At 44.8% G+C, this 23,295-nt stretch overlaps 1 protein-coding gene across 2 annotated transcripts in view; it reads right to left on the reverse strand.

Annotated features, from left to right (window-relative positions):
* The window catches only part of ASTN1 (astrotactin 1), a 323,018-nt gene that overhangs the window by 87,647 nt on the left and 212,076 nt on the right, over positions 1 to 23,295 (reverse strand). For both annotated transcript variants that reach the window (XM_024133669.1, XM_028488086.1), the window contains exons 9-14: positions 22,037 to 22,111; positions 15,130 to 15,267; positions 14,464 to 14,614; positions 5,978 to 6,144; positions 3,394 to 3,588; positions 1,890 to 2,017 (exon numbers count right to left, since the gene is read on the reverse strand). In XM_024133669.1, the coding sequence (XP_023989437.1) occupies positions 1,890 to 2,017; positions 3,394 to 3,588; positions 5,978 to 6,144; positions 14,464 to 14,614; positions 15,130 to 15,267; positions 22,037 to 22,111 (854 nt within the window). The remainder of the gene's footprint in view (positions 1 to 1,889; positions 2,018 to 3,393; positions 3,589 to 5,977; positions 6,145 to 14,463; positions 14,615 to 15,129; positions 15,268 to 22,036; positions 22,112 to 23,295) is intronic.

A 23,295-nucleotide genomic window follows, 5' to 3' on the forward strand; every position in this document is an offset into this window, starting at 1 on the left:
ACATCCTTCCACTCCTTTTGCCTCTGATATACCAAACCAGGAGAGGTCCAAGGGCTCAGGGAAGAAAGAAGTTTCTCTTGTGGATTTGAACAAAGTTTGGATCTTTTTCTTATTTCCAAAGATGGAGATTCAGACACATGTCTTTCTGATGTTTCTCAGATCTATCCTCCCCAAAAAGCTCAGGTAGCATCCAGGACTACTCTGTGTCTTCCCAGCCTGACAACTGAAATCTCACCTCCACGTAAGTTCTAATGTGTGAGAGAATTGTCCTGGTGACTCTTTAAACAGAAGCCAGGTAGTTTATTGGCAGTGTGGAGCCTGTCCTACTTCTGTGCACCATCTCACACCTCCTTTACAAGGCATTTTACACACACCCGGCAAGTGTTTCTCAGCCAATGACATGGAAACAAGAAAACTAGATTGCCAAACACTAGAGACGTAGGCTTTCAGGACACACCCAGAGGTGCACTTTAATTTTTTCAGGTTTGTGTGTGTGTGTATTGTGTGTGTGTGATCTTTTAGAAGGCAGCTTATTTCGATGAGATTTATTTCTGGTCCAGAATATATCTAATTGTTTTCTCTCTTGCTCCCTTTCCTTCTTCTATAAGGAAAACACAATTTGGTAGTTTGAATGTTCATATTTTCTTTCTTCCTTGGTATATTTATTTGTTTAATAAACATACATCTCAGTATGTATCAGGAACTGTTTTTAAAACTTTATGAATATTTATTCCTCATACTAATCCTATCAGAAAGATAATACTATAATATCCATTTTTACAGGTAAAAAACTGAGCCATGGAGAAGGTAAGTAACTTGTCCAAGATCACACAGCCAGTGAAGAGCTGAGCTTAGCTGTCGGGATCCAGAGCCTAAGCTAGTGATCACTATGCTATACTAACTCAGACAGACCTACTTCTAATCCCATTCCGGTCTAAACAAAATTTTCGGACATAACTTGATATCTGAAAAAGGCTTACACTCAGTTCAAGCCATTCTTCAGAAAAGGGAAAAATAAAGGGGAGAAGGGTCTAGAATAAGAAAGACACAGAATGAAGAAGGGAGAGGAGTAATGGAGAAATGAACAAAGCTGACAATGGAAGAGCTCATGTCGAGACTCCTAGTAAGTGATGCTGAGTTCCCCGGTTGGCTGCCTCTTAAGGGTCCCTGGAACATTTGAAATGCCTTCTTTGGTCCAGGAGGTGCTAACTGGGGGTCTTTAGCGGCACAGAAAGGAGAAACGACCCCTAGTATTCCTGCCTCTCCCAATCAGCCCATACCTTCGTTCCACAGTGAGCCGAGGAGAAGAGTGCCATTGGGCTCAAAGCAACATTGAGTGACAGGTGTTATGATCCCCATCTTATGATGGGGGCCATGAGACCCCAACAGACTGTATTGTCTAATGTCACACAGTTAGAAAGTAGCAGAGCCAGGAGTCAAACTCAGGGTCGTTTGACAACAAAGCTCTATCATTTTCTATTCTCTCACACTGCTCTAGAAGCACTTGCCGGGGAACCAATGACAGATATTTAGGCTCTAAGCAATCCACCTTCTTTCTACCTCTACTGTGACCTAGTCACTTCCTCTAATCCACTGAGAACTCTGAACACTTACATATCTATTATTTCATTTGTTTTCAAAGCATCCCAATAAGACTAGCAGGGAAAGGTATTATGGCCATTTTGCAGATAATTATGTAATAATATTGGCCGTTTTACTGATAAATAATCCTACTAGTGTTCAGTTTTAGGGCTGCGCTTTTATCACATATCAAGAAAATCACTGGCTTTGAAACCAAAATAAGCAATGTCAAGAGTCTTGAGCTTACAGCATCACAGGGAGCTGCTTGTTTGTTTCTGCCAGTTAAGTAAGGTGTTTGGCACACTCACCAGTCAAGAAGTCTGGGTCCGGGGTTGGTTCTGAGATTTCCTCCAGGCACTGATTCTCCAGGGGGACAGTGGCCACCACAAGACCATCTGGCAGTTGCTGGTCTAAACCTCGAGCAAAGTTGTTTTGCCTGGAAACAGAGGCCAACTTTCATCTCTGAGTGTTCAAGTGAACGCCACTCTTTGGTGAGCGATGTATGTCTCAACCCACAATGGACCAAAAACTTCCCCTCAAGCTGAACCCCACTCAATGTACATGTCTGGAGCAAGACACGAGTGTGAGAAGTAGGGCAAGGGCTGAGGGAGATGAGAAATAAACCAGCTGAAAAGGTCTACTTACAAGATGGAGAATATTCTTCCCCCCATCCCACCCCAGTCCCTACTCCCTGATCCCCTCTCCACAAGATCTGGGCAAATGCAGCCACCACAATATTCATTATGACACCTCACTGCTTGCCATTGGCAAATGAGGTCCCAGGCTAAAGGGGGAAATTTTAGTAAAGTCTACTGTCTGTAACAGCAAACACAACTGACTCCAAAAAATAGCTCGAAAGTCTACTATCAGTTTGCTTGTAAGAGTCCAGACCTAGCTTGCTATCAACTGCTGGTCCATATTCTAACACTTTCAACATCATCATCATCATCATCACCAGCATCATCTCCTGAAATGCATGGATTCTGAGGACGATGTATTCAAATAACCTAAGATAGATTAAGGACAGGGATCAAGTGGAGAATTTCCTAGAAATAGTCTAAGTCAGTGGTTTGAAACATTTTGTTCTCAAGACCCCCTTTACACTCTTAAAAATAACTGAAGGCCCCAAGTAGCTTTTGTTTATGTAGATTATATCTATCAACATTTACCATATTAGAAATTGAAAGAAAAAAATTTAAAAATATTTATTGATATATTTTTAGATGACAATAATAAATCCATTAAATATTAACATCTCTTGAAAAATGACGAGACAAGTGGCATTATTTTACATTTTTTGCAAGTTTTTCAAACGTCTGATTTCATAGAAGACAGCTGAATTCTCACCTCTGCATTCAACTTATTGCAATATATTGTTTGGACTGAAGTATATGAAGAAAACCTATCCTCTCTGTAGTTGGAAAAGGCAGGACTTTGAATATCCCCTGAGAGGATCTCAGGGACCCCCAGGGATTCTTGGACCATACTGAGGACCTATGCTAGGTTGACTCATTCGCCAAGATTCAGAGGGATGATAGAACCTGAGCATTTTGTGGTGGCTTCCATGGAAAATCCTGTAGTCTCTGCCTGGGCAAGGTAAAAATTTATTTAACACTTTACTGTTCAGGGTTCTTGGGTTCTGGAAGGAAGAGTGTGAACCTAGTAAAGACCAGGGGAGAGAAAATAACCTATCCTTTTAGGGTCACATTTACCTGGATCCAAGATACAAGACTTTATGCTGACTTTAAGACCCATCAGAGAAGAGAGCCATCAACAGCCCTGAATAACCAGTGCTATGGATGTGGGGTTCACCTGAATGTTCCTTTCAGCACCTGTCCAGCAGCCACTTCCTTGGAATGGTTGTTGTAACCAAAGAACATCTCCCCAAAGAGGGTCTGGTTCATGGGGAGCTCTCTGCTTTCCCCACAGTCACTTCCCTCTGGACAGGTCTCTGCGATGAGTTGGCAAGAGCGTCCATCCACACCAAGCTTGTAATCCTCGATGCACCTAGCATGGTGGAAAGCTCAAGATAAGAAGTTATTCCATCAATGAGCCATGCAGCCAACGCAACCCAATAGATTGGAAAAAAATGCCTTGGGAGAATGTTGGATAGCCAAAGATTATGAGTATCCTGATGTGATTTTGTCCCCTATATGACTCAGTTTCCTAGGTCTATAAAGCGAGTCTTCTTGCTTTATGTGATCATACAGAGCCTCTCACCTTCCCTTCGCGGATAAGTGCTTCCAGAGGTTTGCAGTTCTTTCTCCTCTAATAAGTGTAGGATTTCCCAGATAAGTCTGAGTAAGAATCACTGGATATAAGCTTATAAATGAGTTAACACATTTAAATCCAAAATATTCTAGAGTCTTTCTCCAGAACGATCTATATGGCCAGACCCTGCATTTGTTTGGAGGGTAATTAGGCAGCAAAAAGAATGACACTGTGCTTAAGAAATTAATAACCTTCTAACCTGGTCCTGTGACAAGTCACCTAAGAAATTAAAAAGATTGATCATCTTGCAGCTGTGCTCTGTTTGAATATATCCAAACACAAGATCAACCCATATTAACTCCCCTTTAATTCAGAGTAGCATTCCTGAACTAAAGAGATGTTAGGGCATGTTGTGTGGACACCTCCTTGATATCCTCCCCATTAAGCATGTGCAGTTACTCTAATGGAAGAGCAATACTGATGTTGGTAGATATGGGTCAATAACCTGTAAGTCATTAATTGGACTTTATTTGTAGTTATAGTGAGAAGAACATAATTTGTTCGTTCAAGTAAGAATGGCTTTGATAAAGCTGTCATTTTAAAAGCATATTGATTTAATTTGGGTCTCTCCTTAGAAACATACCAAATTTGGAATTTATAGATGTTCATGACATTAAAACACATCATTTATTGCTATCTATAGTAATTGTTGCAATAAGATAAAGACCTCTGTTCTATATAGAGGAACAAATTATCATAGTTTTAAGTGATGAGAAGCAATATTATCATGTCAATAACGCCGCCCTTTACTGGGTTGCCTTGAATTAGCTGATTGAACTCCACATCTGTAAAAGTGAGAAAAACAGTAGGTGCTTTGTTGGGTTACTGAGAAGATTAAGTGAGATACTGAACTCAGAGAACTTAGGCTGTGCCTAGCCTATAGTAGGTGCTCATTAAATGCTGCTATCTTCATTAGCAGAGGTACAAATGAAGCCTATGTTAATGTAACTTTGTTTTCCCCATTCACCATTTACATATCATGTGAACAGGTGTGAGCAGAGCTCTTTAATTATAAGTGCATGTGATTTGGTCTTTCTAAAGAACCTCAAATCAAGGACTTCTTTTGGCAGGCTATATATAGTGGCTTGGAGAGTGCTAAATGTACATGTGTACCAAATTCTGATGAAATAGGAAAGAAAGTCCAGTTAGGGACCTACTGTATTAGTCCAGGCAACAGACCTGATTTGAGACCCACAAAGGACTTTATGGCACCAGCTTAGGTCTGGGACAAGATAAAGTGGTTCCTTCCTTGAGCCATAACACAGTGTTTCTGGAAAGAATTTTAAATTTGGCTGGTTCCTTTTTAGTCCATCCTGAGCATCTTGACAACTTGCCCTTTCACACTGCCCCATCTCCCCCATTCTCCTTTGTGCTCATGGCCGCACATCCCATCGTAAACTCCTTTGATAGAGAGGAGACCAGATCTCACATCCTACTGTGTCTCCTATATCTGACACCTAACTAGGTTGTCTGCACAAAGTGGGTGCTCAAATATATGTTTATTAAATAAATAAATTCTATGCAACTTTGGCTGAATTTACCTCATTAATTGAAGCGGGTCAACCATAATGATAACATTACAGAGACTTTAAAATTGAGATCAAGCTTCCATTTGTGGAATGGGATTTTACAAGAAACTAAACAGGAAAATTGCCACTTGCAAAGAAAGAAAATAAAATGAAGTACAATAAAATAACATTACTAGTCCACTGAATAATCTTCTCATGATTATTCAGCAGGCACTGGCTTTCAGCAACAATCCAGCATGTCCCTTCTTTGATAATTGATTAGTTTCACACAATCTTTCCCAAGCTTTTGGACCGTGGAATCCTTTTGTCACAAAACAACTAACATAGCACCACAAACACAGTTTGGAAATTCTGGTGTAAGCAGGCAATGATTTAGGTAAACCCCTAGGTCAGTTTCCTCATTTTCAGTAGTGACACTATAGATTTCCCCTAAGGGTCCTTGCAACTCTGACTTTAAAAATGCTCCTCTTCCAGTCCTGAAGGCTCTTTCCTCAGAGCCTAAGGGCTGGCCTGGAGTGACCAGTTCACTTGGATTTACTTTCCTGAAAGTCCCTCATCCCAGTAAGCTGGTTGGCCTCGCGGGCAGCTCAACTCACCCGCAGAACATGAGGATGTTGTACACAGCAGGGTCGTCCGGGAAGGGTGCCATCTGCTGCAGACACAGCTGCTCACAGCCACCGTTGAAGCCATCAGAGCAGTCCACCCCGATGTGGCGGTCATAGCAACCAGAGCTGTCCTTCATGGGGCTGAGTCCGGAGGGGCACTGGCACAATCAGAAAGCATCCACACAGGTGGGTGAACCCGGGACCTGGGTTCTCTGGGAACCAGAGTGTAACCACTGATGCCTACTTTTAGCATTCAGCCTTGAAACCATCAACATTGGTAAGTAGTGCACGAGTTTCCCACTATGCTGGACCCCCTATAAAAGAAAGTGGCCTTTTTTGACATCTTGCTTCTTCTCTCTGGGCACAGATCACACACATTTGCATTAAAGCTGATTCCTCCAACAGGCTGGAAGGGAGCATTGCAGCAAAACAGGGCCGAGGCGTGCTGGCCTCCCAGTTGGGCCTCAGGCGGGTAGGAGAGTGGAAGTGATGGGCCTGAATTAAAATGCATTAGAAGAGACTCCTTTGGGCTAGGGGAAGGGGGTGCTGCTGTTTGGACTTAGGATTAATAGGACTTTATTTTTGACGTCGAAAGCACTTTGTCAACATTGGTACCAGATGGCAGTGTTGGAGAAAGTGGACTGAGCCAGGGCTGCCAGCCGGAAGCAGGAAGTGGACTTTCTCTGTGACCTTGGACGGAGCCACGCTCTCCTAGTGAGAGTGGCGGTACCCATGACCTTCCCACCTCAAGGATGCCCTGAGGAAGATGCACAGACAAGGGTACCTGCTACCTGAGCACCCACAGGTGCCATACTTGGGTTTGGGCTTTATCCCAGTTCTCTGGACACTCAGTGTAAAACACTGAGCTTTTCTGTACCACCACGTCCTCAATAAACTACCCAAGAATGACAGCAGAGGAGATAATGCAGGAAGAAATAATCAGTCAGGTCCCAGGCAAGATGAAAAAGCTTGGTGAGCAGTAGGGACACTCACAGGGGATCCACGATGAGCCAGGCAGTGTCTAATATTCCTGTGTCTTACTCACGTAACCCTCACAGCATCCCGTAAGATAAGCAGTCTGATCATCCTCACTTTACACGTGAAGAAACGGGGGCACAGAAAGCTTAACCTCCCTAACATCACATGGCTGATCATGGCAGGACCACACCTGAAACCTTGGCAGGCTGCACCATCACCAGCTCACAGCACAATCAGGCTCTCCCACAACAGTCACTGTTGACTGAACACTTACTAGGAGACAGGCGCTATGCTATGTGCTTTAGGTATTTCATCTCACAGCACCCTGTATTATCCTCATTTAATAGACCTGAAAACTATTAACATTGCCAATTAATGCATGAACTTCTTACTGCACTGGATTCCATCTAAAAGCCAATGAATATTTTTTGCCATCCTGCTTCTTCTGTCTATGCAAAAGATACTCTACGTTTACATTACCGCTGATCCTTTCCAACAGGCTGGAAGGGGAAAGATAACTTGCCCAGGGTCCAGCAGCTTATATGGGGCACAGCTGGGGGTCTGTCTAGATCTGACCTGATTTTAGTGACTGCTATACACCTACTGTCAGGTAGCTAAAACACTCCTCCAAAAGTAAAACCAAACAACAAAAAAAGCCTTTTAAAACTCGGTAGAGGGCTTCCCTGGTGGCGCAATGGTTGAGAGTCCGCCTGCCGATGCAGGGGACATGGGTTCGTGCCCCGGTCCGGGAGGATCCCACATGCCGCGGAGCGGCTGGGCCCGTGAGCCATGGCTGCTGTGCCTGCGTGTCCAGAGCCTGTGCTCCGCAATGGGAGAGGCCACAACAGTGAGAGGCCCGCGTACCGCAAAAAAAAAAAACTCGGTAAACTCGGTAGAACCGTGTTAAACACCTCCTCTCCTGCCTGCTGCCTGGCTGGCTCTTGCTCCTGGTTGCTAAGCACCTTGGCCTAGTAGCCTGGAGCTGTCACAGGTGTACCTCTGAAAACCCACCTCCCCTCTCTCCATGCTTCCCAACTGAAGATCACAGCAGGATGGGCACTGTTTGCTGACACTAATTCTGCAATTTCCCAAACAAATGGCCCCCTCATGAGCCTGCCAGGCTCCCAGCATGGTCCATCCCCTTTCTCCCCAGGAAGCCAGGTGGAGTGCTGGAAGGTGACAGCATTTAAGAATGTTTCCAAGGGCTGCCTCATGCTGTACCCACCCAGATGTTTCAGATGATGGTAAACGAGCAAATGAGGTAGCTGAGGATTGCACCCCATGTTTCTTTAGCCCCCTCCACGCACCCACTTTCTTGGCCACCTAGCTGTTAGGCCAGATGTGTGACCAGAAGGGAGCTGGCTTCACCACTGTGAAGCTGCCCAGGCATGGACATGGTGGGTATTGAAACACAGAAGTTTGATTGGAATTAAATGGGCTGCACTGGTTGCCATGAGTTCTTTTTTCCTCCTATAAAGCTTGAGAAGAGCCATCAAAGCAGAGACAAAGCCAGTGCTCCTGTTATTCCCACCTCGCGTGGTTTCAACCCTGGTACCACCTAGCTATCTCAGTCACTAGCCAGGACTCCCCATCTTCTCAACCACCTGCTTTCTTTTCAGAATGCCCCATCAAGCGTGATGTTTGACAAAGACGTCACCAAATGAAACCCGAGCAGACTTTGTTCCAGAATCCCCAAACCTGGCACATCCACATCTTGTCTGGCCCTGGTGTCTAGATAACCATCACTGTGCCAGATTGGACCACCTGATGTTTACACTTTCATAGGAGATTTGGAAAGAAGACAGCTGCCTTGTCCAAGTTGGATTTCTTTTCTCATAAGTAAAGCTAAAAATAATAATAACAGCTATTGGGAATTAAGCAATTCCATGTGCAGGACAACCTACATAAAGTATCTTCAATCTCACAATTAGACTTTTCCCCCCTTATTTTATAAATGAACAGACTTAGACTCGGAAAGATTAGTAGTAACTTGTTTAAGATCACAGAGGTGGAAAATGGCAGAATCAGAATTTGGACCTAGTTCTATCTGACCCCAGTGTTCATTTGTGTCCCTTCCAGTCTGGCATACTGCTTCTCAAGTGTGAGAAAAGCTGGATCTTTGGAATTGCTAAAGAATAAAGTCAATGTGTCAACGAAAGCAATCCCATAGATTTGTTGTTTGTTTGTTCAACTGTCTTAGGCAATTCCTTGAGTACATTCTGGAATCAATTATGGATTTCTAGATCCAGCCTAATATTCTCTCTCTCCCCTTCTCTTCACACACACACACACACACACACACACACACACACACACACACACACACACACACACACACCGTATTATGGGTGCATATATTTATAGGACAAAACACTGCAAACTGTCCACAGCAATGACCTTGAAGGCAAGACAAGATCCTCAATCACTAAAAAAGATGCAATTATCTATACTGCACTGTAACTTACTTGGGCTGCAGTTCAGAGTAAAACATTTTTGAAAGATTTCAAAAAAAGGAAGCTGAAACCAAAAATAGTTTTCTTCTTAACCCTTGCTGAACCAGAACTCCCATCCCCAAGGAGTCTAATCAATCAAGTTTCCCACAGTATAAATTTGCTTTTGTTTTTGCCTGAATGTTTCATGTGCTGTTATAGTCACATTTTGAGCTCCTCAAAATCTATATCTAAACACAAAGACACTATAGGCTCCAAATCATGGCCTCTTCCTACAAGTATTTGCAGCCAGAGACCAGTTGTCAGGAGAGAAATCCGGCCTCCAGGAGGACCTTGTATTTTCCCTCTGCAAGTGCTGGCCATTCTCTTCTCCCGGCTTGTGGACAATCCCTTCACTTCTTCCTTAAAAGAGAACTGTTTGCTCAGGATTGAGCCCCAAAGTCAGACAGTAACCCCTCTTTGCATAGGTTACACTTAGCAGTCCCAGGAAGAAAACTCCATTTATTATGGCAACAACCCTCCCCCATCAAGAAAGTCTAATAAATGAGCTCATATTTCAGTGACCCCTAAAATACACAAGGTTAATCATCTTTCATGTGATGCTCATGGCTTCTTGACTTATCACTGGTCTAAAGCATAATGTGCTAATGAGATTTAAATGATTCTCCCCATTCGATTCCTTTTCTTCACTGTCTTTCCCCTCTGTTTCTACCAATGATTTTTGGTTGATTAATTACTTTGGAGTCTAGTCAAATCTTACTCAGCCTGAGACACACACACCTCAGTTCCAGATTATGAGGTGGAGGCTCTGTTGGCAGATGAATATGACTGATGGACACAGGAGTGTATTCAGGGCCCCTGGGAGAAGAAGAACAACTTTCTGCAGCTAAGCCTGCCTTGGCTTACCTGGATGATTCATAAGACATGCAACCATAATTCCTACTCGAAATAGGTTCTTTTTTACAACATGGCAGTCTTATTCTTTTCATAAATAATGATTTCCCCAGCTGTGTGACGGGCTTTGACATGTAAGCCCAAGCCATGCAGGAGCAAGGGGGAAAAGTCTGATGGAATTCAGTTTATATCTCAGCTTCCTGCCCCCACTTCTCTGCAAGCTTCTGAGGCATAGCCTTCAGCTTACTGTCCTACAGAGAGAACGAGAGACGGTCATCTGTAACGGTCTCCACACATCTGCGCTCCAGTAGAGGTGAAATGACACATTCTGTGGGAAACCATTGTGGACAGCAAGTGGACAGCAGGGCGGCAGGGTCGCGGGGTAATTCAGTGCTCATTAGAGCATAATGCTCTGGCAAGGAAGGTCATGTGTTCAATACATGAGAGAGCAGGACAGCAGACCTCTCGCCTTCCAAGGCCACGTCTGCTCACCTAAGGATGTGCAGACACCTCACAAAGCAGAAGGCATTTTGTGGGGGTCACTGTCAGGATGAGTGTGAAGATAATGAAGAAGCATTAGAGCATAGGCTTTCCATTTTTATAATTTTTTTAAAAATAGTTTTATAGTGTTGGAAATCATTTTCAAACTTCAAATACAGTTTTATATTAAACCTCAATAGGTAGGCTTGGTAAGAATCAGGATGCTCTGGTTAAAGCTGGGAGAGAGGAGACTAGAGACCTACCCACCAAGCCTGCTCCACTTCCCACTGCTGTCTCCCACTGATGGCACCAAGGATGTCTGCAACATAATCCCTGGAACCTGTGACAAAAGGGGCTTTGCAGATCAAGTTAAGGCTCTTGAGATGAGGAGATGATCCTGGGTTAACCAGGTGAGCTCAATGTAATCACAAGACTCCTTAAAAGTGGAAGAGGGAGGACAGAAGAGAAGAGACAGAAGATGTCCTACAGAAGAATTGTCAGGAAAATGCCATGTAGCTGGCTTGAAAGATGGAGGAAGGGGCCCATGAGCCCAAAAATGCGGGCAACCTCTAGAAGCTGGAAAAGACCAGGAACAGAGCCTCTAGAAAGGAATGCAGCCCTGCCGACACCTTCATTTTAGCCCAGGGACACGGAATTGGATTCTCACCTATTGAGCTGTAAGATAATAAAATGGCTGTTGTTTTAGGCCATCAAACCTGTGGAAATTTGTTACAGCAGCCATAGGTCACTAACACATGGACTCTGCGGGACCCCCTGGGGCTCCACAGAACAGAGAACGGCACCCTGTGCTGTGCAGGTGGGAACCACTGCCCCGACCCCGGCACAGTAAGGACAATGGGTAGGAGTAAGACCTGTTGTCCGTGGGGGTTGGGGCGGGGGCGGACCTCTGCTCCAGGAATCATCCAAACGTTCAGCAGTCCCGCCGTTGGAGAGTGGTCTGTCTGGTTTGGAATGGAGTGACTGAGGCTGGTACAGGGCTATGCCTTTCACGGGTATTTGTTTCCTGTCCCCAGAGACTACATAAACAACAGGGCAATTAATTGGGTAGCAATTAACCCTGTGGGAGTCCATGCATAACAGAGAGATGTGCCCTGCCTTCCTAGAAAGAAGGAAGGTTGAGCAGCTCATGTTGACCAAGCCCACCTGTCTGGCTTGAACTCAGTCAGGAAAATAGGCGGTCGAACCTGTCTCTTCCTGCATCTCTGTCCCTTTCCCAGGTTCATTAAGGGCCAGCGTGCTCTGAGTGCCTCCTCTCCTTCTTTCATAAGCCTATGCCTTTCCAGGGAAGCCTTTCAGTTCAACACTCAGAGAACTGAATGTCAGGGTTGATGTGGATGGAAGGAGGAAGGCAGCCCGATTCTCTCCACACTGCAGGTGCTGCAGCTGATGCCCTTGTCCCTGGTCCTCCTCCAGATGACACGGAACCCCTGGGCTAACACACCAAGGCTGCGGGATGGTACTGATGCCCAGTGGAATCAGATCAGGCTCAACGTCAAGTTTTTCTCAGTAGGGTCACAAGGTTATGAGGTGGCCCATCAGCTCTCAAGCCCCAGTCCTCCTGCCTCGGGGATCCCGTGCTTCACAGCCAATGAGAAACAGTCAGTTGGATGGGCCTGGCCCCCTTCTCCCTCCAAGAGCCACATGGGCCAGTGACTTCAAAGTCTTATGCTAATGCCAAGTGCTGGTATAATTGGGTGACTTCTGCAGTGGCTCCGATTCGCAAATGCAGTGGCCTTATTGCAAATGCATATTCATCGGAACTATTCCTGCAAGCTCCCTCTCACGGATCACAATCTTAAAAGTACAAAAATACATCAGCACGGCAATATGTCAACTAAAAGGGGCTGGGATCACCAACAGAAGGCAAACCCTGAGTGGCTCAGAGAAAGGGCAGAGAAGTGGGAAGAGATGGGGAATATATCCATGTGCACGTGTGTGAATGTGTGGGCATGCTCAAACTCGTATGAGGGTGGTAGGGGAGGGATGTTTACATGTGTGCACACACAGTGTTCCAGTATTTATAATGACCCACCCGAGAGAGCAGCAAGGAAGGAAAGGTTAAAATCTGGATGAAGAAATGCAGGCTGAATAGTTTTTAAAAAATGTATCTCAGCTGGGAACTCCATTAGACAGTGAAATTGTCTCCTGAGGGAGCCAGTTGGGAAGCTCATTGCTTAAGACATCTGAAAGCAGACTAGCTACAGGGAGGGGAGCACCCGGGACATCGACTTACCTCCTGGCTGCCTCTGGAAGACACGACCTAAAGAGCACTTTTCTTTGTGTTTTCCTGGTAGTCCTCTCTGTTCTGCCTTCCCTTCCTTTTGATGGACCGGTCCTCTGCCTCCCTGCCCCTCAGCCCTCTCTCTTTCCGTTTTCTTTTCTTTCTCTTCTGTCCCTTCTCAGAGGAATCAGCCTCCTGCCAACCGCTGCCCAATCTGTGAAAGTCTGGGGAGGCCTTTGGGCTGAGAGAGTCGCGCTCTGGACCCAGGTACGAATCCATCTTTGATGGAGAATAGCTCCCTGGACAGGTGCTCAGAGACAGGGAAGTAGGGGGTGTGAAAGATGGAATTGGCCCCAGCATCCTCACAGCTTGCCCCTGCTCTGGGCCCCTTTACAAGAGCACAGCTGTCAGACTGGGAAGCAAGATGAGGCTCCATATCCTCTCCAGAGCTGGAAGCTCCCAGCTCTGACCGGAAACCCTGCATAACAACGTGTCTCAGTGAATCACCTCTTCCTCTCTTTCATGCCAACTTTGTGTATGGCTTTCCTGTCTTTCTTCTCTGCCCTGTTCCCTCTCCTCTCTGTCAGGATTGCATCATTCCGCCCTCAAAAGAAGGGAAGGCTGAAACCTGACAATAGTGTTGATGGGCATGAAAATGACTAATATAAAGGCACCAGGAGCTGAAGCCTTGCCCATCTGCTCCTGCCTCCATTTACCTGCGTGGGTCCATCAATCTTCATATCCATGGCATGGGAGATAGCCTGGTCCACTCTAACCCAAATAGTCTTTCTAGTTCATAGCATCACATAGTTTACACGTAGCAAAAGTCCATATGGCCGATAAAGTAGAAAACCACATTTGGGGAAGCAGGGCTTCATTGCTATGGTCTCAAAGAGGACATATTTCTATTTTTTCTCTACCATTCCTGGCCTAACTTACTTCTTTCATCATTCTGGCCTTAGGTATGTGTCTTCTCAAATTTCCTACTATACTCAATGTAATTTGACTCTTGACAAAGGTAGGTTTCTTCTAGAATTTCCTACTATAGTAACTGCAGTCTATTTCCTACTAGAGTCAATATTATACTATTAAGCAGTTACTTGGTTCTCAACTTGTTTGAGGGGATCCCTCACCAACTAGGGTGCAAGACTGGCAAGTAAGAGCCATGCTATATAGTTCATGATATTTTCCTAGGATAGTTATACTACACACAATAGGTGCTCCATAAATACCTCTTGATTAAATGACTGGTGATTAGCTCCTCATCTCTGTCAAAAGAAAATTCATAATGTAGACTAGACGGTAGTTACAACTAGGGAGGAATCAATCTTGACCCTCTCTTTTACTCACAGTATGCTTTCAACTCTATCTGCATTGTGTCTTATCCTGTGGCCCCTCTTCCTGAAATTACAAGCTCGACAGGGCAGACATACCACGCAACCAGTGGAGTCCAGCTTGCGATCTGAGATGCAGCGGAAGTTCTTACTGCAGCCCCCATTATCCTTGCTGCAATCACGGACTGGTCCAAAGGAATCTAAGAGGACCTCCAGGCTGTCAAAGGAGGATGAGGTCATCAGCTCCTCTCTGTGGGGAGAAAGAGCAGGAAGTAGGAGGAGGCCAGGGGATGCCAGGTGCAACAGGTAGCCTCACATTCCACGTTGCTGTCTGGCCAACCGGATCATGTCTTACTCTCTCTTACAAATATTAAAGATCAACCATACTCTGAGCCTTGAACTAACAAATTATGGACATTCTCCATCTCTGGGAAATAAGCCAAGGCTGTAACTCCTGGTCAGAGAAGAAGGTCTCAACTCAGGCAAGGAAATTAACATTTTATTGCCTGTCAGTCCTGAGGGTCTGTGGGAAGTGCTTATAAACTTTAATTTTATGTCCTCTCTCGGTGCGTGAGACTTGGGGTGTGCAATATTGACCCAGATAGTGTAGATCCTGGCACTGCATCTGGGGAGTTGGAAGGCAGCCTGCCAACTTCTCCTTCCAGCTTGTCTTGATTCCCTTCCCAGCACCTTGGGCGTTCAGGTAGTTTCCCACTCAGCCTCCCAAACCCATTGTGGGCCTCAGCGTCCTGAGGCTGGACTCACCTGACCTCCACAGCATCCTCCATCACTGTCATGTCTGTCTTACACTTTGCTGATGGGTTGATGGCCAGTTCAGCTGGTGGAATCACAAAGCTCTTGCTGAGGGGCAACCACATGCCCTCCCCGAGGGTGTAGGTGAATCTGCAGAGACACCCAACACCAGCTGGTTATGACTGGCGGGATAAGCATCCACTGGAGGACCTGGCACTCTACCTCCAGCTGCCTCCTTCTTAACCCTCGTAGTCCTCTCCTAAAAGGAGAGCTTATTGTCATTTTATGGATAAGATGATCGAGTCTGAGGCAGGCAGAGAGGCCTACCTCTGCCCACGTGTCCAGCCGGTTGGAGAACTGATGATGGCACCCACTTGCCCGCTGTTAAAAGTGTCTCTTTTTTTTCATATCATAAGCAATCAAGTTCCAGTTTCCTTCAGATTTGAAACTGGGCTTCCCCGATCTTAAGTCAGATATAATTGGAAGCATTTTAATTGGAAAGATGTACTGGCCTCCCACCATTCCCATCCCCCACGTTGCACACCCACAGTGGTAGCGATGGTTTCTCTCTGTGCCTGGAGGAGCCCTACCAAGGAAAAGAAAGAAGAAAAGCTCCCTTTTTCTGGCTTCTTTGTGATGGGAGCAGAAATGACTGAAGCCAGGAGCCTCCTGGGAGGAAAGAAGAGGGATGAAGAAGGCAGGCCCAGATGTATTCTCCGCACTCCTACCCACACCCCGATCGAATGCCGCTAACCCTCAGGAGACAGGGAAGATTTTTCTTTTTTCTTATAACAAGGGCTAAAAGGAATAAAGGAATCAATCAGCATTTCACGGGAGAGCTTAAGGAAACCATGAGAGATGATTTGTTTATTTATTCATTCATTTTATTTCAAAGGCATTCAAATCCTCTGTGTTCACAGTCAAAAATAGTCTCTGGGATAAAAGCCAGCATGGGTGGGATAGCACGAGGCTGTGGCAGTCTGGCGTCCCCTTCCCACTTAAAGTACAGGGAGGAACAATGGAAGGATGCATACAATTAAATGGAACCAGCACCAGCTCCGTGAGCAAGCTGGTCACAGAGCACCACTTCAGACTCCCGCTCCTTTCCCCTAACCTGCAGACTCCCCTCTTCACTCCCCAGGTTGCCTGAGATTTTAGGAAACCAGACTGATGACATGAGATCTTTTATGAGACGTGCAGCCCTCTCCAGGATGCGGGCCACAGAGAATCCCCACTGACCAAGGCTCATGAGTTATAAGCAGCCAAGCCCTGTGATTTTCATCCACTCCCTGAACAAAAGACCTGGGCAACAGAGCAGCTGAAAGAAGAGAAAGCAAGCACCCAGGGGAGAGGCAAAACCACTGAGCAAGTGGGACATGGCCAGGATTGGGGATATTCCTCCCTCATTCCCATACTCTCAGTCCCCTACTTCCTGGACCTGTGGGGCAAACCTCTGCATTAAGCAGCATTGAAATAGCAGAGATTCTTTTTGCTCTGAAGGAGGCACTCGACTCTCCCTTCCCACAGGAATAGGAGGCTAGGGTGGGGCTAGGTCTGTGCAGGAGGGGTCTCCACCAGGTGAGGGAGAGCCATTACTAGGGGGACAGAAGAGGAAACCCACCACCCACTCTTCTGTGAAGCAGCTGGTGAAATTGAAGGCATGCCAGTTCCTTCACACACACACACACACACACACACACACACACACACACACACAATCACCTGGCAAGATTAAGGAGCCAATTCAGGGCAGGTGATTGCCCCAAGGTGCCTGGAACCTGGGACTTATGGAAGAATGTGGGTTGAAGGCAACAACATTTAAGTGAGTTTCATAATGGGCATTGTTAAGACAGGGAGACTCTAACAGGCAGGCTGGGGTGGGCACATCACTAATCTTACGCATAATACACTGTTTCAGAGAGGACATATGCAATATTGAATGGTACCAGGGAGAAGGCGGTTTATTTGGACATCGACGGGAGTTTTTGTTTTCTATTTCAGTTTTTAAATGACAAGTTTTGCATTGATGAACAGCAACAAATCGGTGACCTGTAGCTTATAATTTCTGTAACAGATTTTAGAAGACGGTTGGCAATTCTAGCATATTTTTTTTGGGAGAGACATCCATGTCCATCTATCTCACAGTTTTCCCTTCCTCCTCTGCATGCAGTAATCTTTCGAAAGGAAATGCAAACCACATCTTTCTCCAACTGACACTGTTTAAGGGCACCCAGACCCAAAGAACACAGTCCACATCTCCGAAGATGTCACACTTAAGCTTCTTTCACCAAGCCCTGCTTCAAACTCTGTGTTCCTACAATGCAATCTGACTGTAACTCCAAAAGTCGTCCTAATTTTCTCGCCTCTTTGCCTTTGCTCTTAATAGTCCTTCTTTCTGAATTTTCTTTCCTCTCTCCTTTGCCGCACTCCCACTCATTTTAAGACTCAGTTAAGGTCGCATCTCTTCCTGAAAGCCCTCCAGGGCCTTCATGCTCTTAGGCTGAGTAAGGGACTCCCTTCTGCATACGTGCACACGGTGCCTTGTCACCCATGAGATGTTGATCTGCACCCATCTTTTCATGTGTCCATCACCATTCATAAGAATGTGCTCTCTTGGTAGGCAGAGGATGGTTCTTTGTCATCTTTGTATCCCCACTGCCAAACATAATTTCTGACACAGGAATGTCACTCCATAAATATTTATTGACTGCTCGACAAGGAGATTTAGTTATGCTCTTTAGTTCGAACAGGCTGCTAGGGGAGATAATCTCAATTTTCCAATTTAAAGATAGAAATGGTGGTGAAAATTATTCTTCATTTAAAACAGGATATGGGTTAACCTCTGGGTTTGAATACATTTGATGTTTGAGATAGATCTGGCTTTGATAGGATAAAGAACTTCCTCAGAGCACAGAAACTTCTGAAATATGACACTCTACCAAGTTAACAAGAAAACCTTCACTCTCTGGTAGGGTCAAGGTGAAACCTTGTGAGGGAAGCAAAGTCAGGTGTGGGTAGAGACTAACCTTTATTGAGAACTTTCTAAAGGCAGGTGCTCTTGGAGTTGCCTCATTTATCCTCACAACAGCCCTCTGAGGTTAGTCATTTGGTTCCATTTTACCAAGCCATCAACCAACATTTTAAGAAGTTTTGCAACCTCCCCAAGGTCACCTCTCCATAAGTGGGAAGGAGGGGGGTTGGTCTGATTCTCAGAGTGTTGTTCAGAGCCGCTTTCCAGCCCATGTTGGCTCATGCCTATAAAATTCTAAAGTTTTCTTTTATCTGCAAAATCTACTGAGTGACTCCAAAAACTAAATATAGAACAAACTGTCAGAGGAAAGCTGCGTCCTAAAATCTCATCTATCCCTCATCCATGCAGATTTGGCAGGAACAGCTTCAAAAAGCCACCAAAGAGAAGTTGGGTGAATATCTGAAATGCTTTCCCAGGTTGGGCCTTCTCGCATGACAGCTGGTGGTGACCACTGCAGTTAATGGCTCAGCTGTGGGCTGAGTCCTGCACATGGCCCTTTTGAACTAGAGCTTGAAATTTCTGTCCAGAAGCAGGCGCTTGCCAGAAAGTACTGGACAGAAAAAGCCTGTGCTCTCATCGTGTCTTGGCATGAAATAGAATGTGGGAAAACTGATAAATGGCTCTTAGCCTGGCATCTCCACCCTTTCCTAGAGCAAGCCATGCCAGAATGAGGTATTATTCCAAAGGATGCAGGTACGCATTCGGGAGGAAGGTCTCTGAGAGGAAAATTTGGTCTGTACTCACCCCTGCCACGAGAGGGTCTAGTGGAATGGAGTGATCCTAGCTACCATAGAAAGAACATCTGCAGTATCAGGCTGAGTTGGGTGAGGAGACTCATTCTGGAGATTCAGGGTTCCCTTGGACCCTTTGAGTCTAGCTTGGACCCTTCCCAGGTTCTTTGGGATTACAGATTACCAAGGTTAGGTTAGGTATCAAGGTTTTTTCCTAATCTGGCTAGGAAATACCTGACATGATCATCTACAGATATTTATTGAAGACCAACTATGTTTAAAATGGTATGTTAGATATTAAATATTTAAAGCCATATAGGGTATTTCCCCACCCTTCAGGAAGACAACCATTTAATTGGAGAAGCAAATAGGCAAATTAAAAATCAACATGAAATAAATAATTGACAAATAAATATTAAAGCTAGTATATATACAAATTTGGAAGGAGGAAGTCATTGTGGATTGATGCAATGGATTGGAGAAGCTTCAGGCCAGTGTTTCTCAATCCTGGGTACAGATTAGAATTACTGTCGTGTTTTAAAAAACACTCATGCCGTGGTCCCACCTCCCAGAACTTTTGAATTAATTGGTTTATTCGGGGTAAGGTCAATGGTAAATTTTTTTTTTTTTTTTTTTTTTTGCCACACCAGACGGCATGTGGGATCCTAGTTCCCCAACCGGGGATTGAACTCATGGCCCCTGCCTTGGAAGCCCAGAGTCTTATCCACTCACTGGGGACTCTCATGGAGGGCCATGGTTGGAGAACAATTCTTAGATGAGACTGTAAATTCCTTGACGTCAGGGACTATCTTGGTCACATTTGTTTGGTCATATCTACATCATCTTGAACAGTACCTTGCAATAGTAGGTGCTCAATAGATGTTGAGTTTAGCTGAAACTGGGTCTAGACCATGGCAATGGGTCGTGTTTATAGTAGGAGAAGAATATGCATAGAGGAGAGAGTCTGAGCAGATGTGCAGGGAGGGAAATATGCAAGTTGTCAGGGGCAGTGGATCAGTTAGAAGGTAGATTTGACTATGAATGGAAGGTTCTATAGGAGAAGAGCAGCTTATTAAGAGGGAGTTGTACATTGACATTCAATTGTGGAAAGATTTGAATGGCAGAATTTAAATTTTATTCCACAGTCCATGGAAATATGCAGTGGCTTGGAATTTATCAAGACTCTAAATCATAAGTGAACAGAGTAGCAAGTAAATAGCCATTTAGTTCCTTTAAGAAATTGCAGTCACTGACCAAGTCATAGAATTTTCCAGACTGGCCACTGGCAGTTGGTTTACTCAGATCACAGAAGGGTCTCATTAAAATTCTTAGTACCTGAAATAAGGGGGTCATGACCTGGTGTTTTCATCTGAGAGACTAGTTACTGTTATGTTAAGGATTAAAATGATTAAACACTTATTGATTAACCCACTGGCTTCTGAGATAGTGGGTTTGACTGCATGGCTCAAACCACACATGTGATCCCCTCTGTAGTGATTGGGTATCACATCTAGTTGGTACTTAACAAACTTGAAAAGAACAAATGATGCTTGTGGGGATGGAAACACATTTTTTGAGCTGGTTCTACTCTAAAAGCAATTTCATTAAGGGCTTGGTTTTTCAAAGTGTTAGTTTCGGACCTTTAGGGGAGAGGGAACTTATCCATGTTAATAGAACTCCACCAGGCTCTCCATCTGCCTTATCTTTATCACCCTTCATAAGTTCCAACAGACCAGCAGCAGGAAAAAGGGAGAAGAAAGTTTGCCAAATAATAAATCATTGTTGGAAAGTTTAAATGCCCAAGTCATAGTCTAAAGAATATAGCTAACACCTCTTGCAGCACAAATCCTCAAAAGCAGCCTGTGGCCAATGTCATTAACATGACCCAGCCCATCCCCAGAGAGACATCGGGAGAGAAAAGGGCAAGGGCAGGCTCGGTGAGGAAGTGGTTCTGTGAATCTGCACTCTAGCTAGGAGCGTGCCTGAGGAGAGCACGGCAGTGGCAGAGCCCAGTGCATCCAAGGCAGCAGGAAGGAGCAGGAGAAGCTGAGGCAGAGAAGCCAGCTCAAGGAGGCAAATGCAGGAGCAAAATGAATGCCAAGGCCAGGACTGGCTGACCCCACAGAGGGTCTGGGGAAGGGGTTTGGAAAGACAGCAGTGAATAGGCGAGACCCCTCGCAGTGTATGAGTGCAGTGAAAAATAGGGAGCAAGTTTTCCATTCGCTCACCACTCCTCCAGTATGGCTATGCAGTAGCTTAATGCCTCCTTTGACATCAAACACTCGGGCAGGACTATTTACTTCTTCTCCCAGAGGGCTTGCTCATGAAGGGAGATGTATTCGTGTCCATACCTCCTGCACAGGCACAATCTCTGGCACTTAGTGGGTACTCAGTTCATGCACGTTAAGTGAAAAATAGATCGACAGACAGAATAAACGGATGATAAGATCTTAGCTTGGAAATAAACTTGTGTTCCAGCTAAGGGCTGGTGTGAATTAAACTTTATGAAAATCTCATAGTTCATGGCTGGCACCCAAATTCTTCCTCTGCTTGCTGACTTTTCTAATATGTACCATTCCCAGGTGTGTAGGTAGAAATTTGGGAGGGACTAGAAACGTCCAATTTGTTCAGGAGGGTGGTAGATTAAAGAAAATGATAATGAGGTATAGCTGAGAAAGGAGGGAGGCAGGGATGGGAGGGATTAATTTTGAAGAACTTAAGTCTTTATGAGGAAGGTGCAAATTAGATACAAAATGAAGAGGCAAAAACTAACATTAGTTGCTTGTTCTGTGCCAGTTTCTGTGCCAGGGGCTTTCCCTGCATTATCTCATATACTCCTCACAACAATAGAGCAAGGCATGTAATGAAGCTCTGTTTAACAAATGTGGAAACTGGAGGCTCCAAGAGGTTAAGCAAATGACTGGGGGTCACAGAGCAGGCAAGGAAGGAAGCCAGGACCCCAACAGAATCTGTCCGGCCTCAACATCCTCCATGTTGTCACTGGATGAAGGAGGGCAAGTGCTGCTGTTACTAGGAGGGCAGAATGACTAAAAGTGTTCCCCATTTTATAAATTACCACTAGGAAAGAAAGTTCAGCGGGAAGTGGGACATGGGGCTTGCAGAGATATATAAGCAAGTTCCCTAGACAACAACTTACCTGAATATTTTATCAGAAGGTTGTTCTCCCAAAACCAGGTCAAAGCCTCGCTGAAATATTGTATAAGGCCAAGGCCTGAAAGGAGAAATAGCATGCAATTAAAGTCAACCAACAAACACTCCCTGAATGTCTACTCTGTGCCAGTTACCATACCAGGTTCTGGAGACCCAAAGACAAAGAGGACATAGTCCCTCAAGAATCCCACTAAAGTGAGCTTACAAGACCTGGAATGCTGGAACCCAACCAAGAACAGGAGCAATGCAAAAATCACTGACCCACTAGGAAAGTGGAATTTAACAGACATGACAATTGGAACTCTGTACAGAGTAAAATTATAATAATATCCGTAAGATGTTATGGAAAAACCCAAACGAACTTTTTGGCCAACCAATAGATTTAACAGACACTTAGCTTTGCTTCACTAAAGAAAGAGAGGCAGTATTATTTCTTGGAAAGATGAAGCCTCTGGAATCAGACAGTTCTGGGTTCAAACTCTGTTCTGCTGTTGAGCCAACTGTCTACCTTTGAGCAGATTATTTGCCATGTTGAGTCTAATTTCATCACTTGTAAAAATAGATTTGCTAATAGCTGCTTCACAGACCACTGTGAAGGTGAAGCAAACCTTTTAGGCCAAGGTCACAGTTCATGCGGGGTCCTCAACATGCCCCCTTTCCCTCAAAATGACATGAAGGTTCTGGGTCTTTGACAGGTTCCAGATGGTTTCAATCATTATAATGTCACTCATTCAACCAGAAACAACTGAAATGGTATTTTTGAATAAGACTTAAATACGGGTCTCTCTAGTGAGCATCTGGACGTCACATGTACTTGAAAGTAACAAATCTATTCCTTTTCAATAGTATTTATCTCTTCACTAACCCAGATGTCCAAACCCAAAATTATTTACTCCTTCAAGCAAGATGTATAAAGCCCAGCCTTGTGCAGGTACTAGGTATTGTGCACATGGGGTGAACTGGGCCCTTGCTCTCATGGAACATACAGTCTCCAGTATAACCCAATCACACCAACCCAATAACCTAATTACTGAGGATTTTACTGCAGACATGCCTTTGGTTTTCAAGGACTACAAAAAGTCAGGAGAATATATCGACATAATTATTTGGGACTAAATCTAATACGAGGAATTGACCCAGTCAATGAGGGTGGTGTCACCAATAGAGAATATTTGGGGAAATTTAGGGCAGTTGCCCTTGAATGACACAATGATTGCAGGACATTACTGGCATTTAGAAGGCAGG

This window comes from Physeter macrocephalus, chromosome 4 (assembly GCF_002837175.3).
Source record: "Physeter macrocephalus isolate SW-GA chromosome 4, ASM283717v5, whole genome shotgun sequence".
Lineage (NCBI taxonomy): Eukaryota > Metazoa > Chordata > Mammalia > Artiodactyla > Physeteridae > Physeter > Physeter macrocephalus.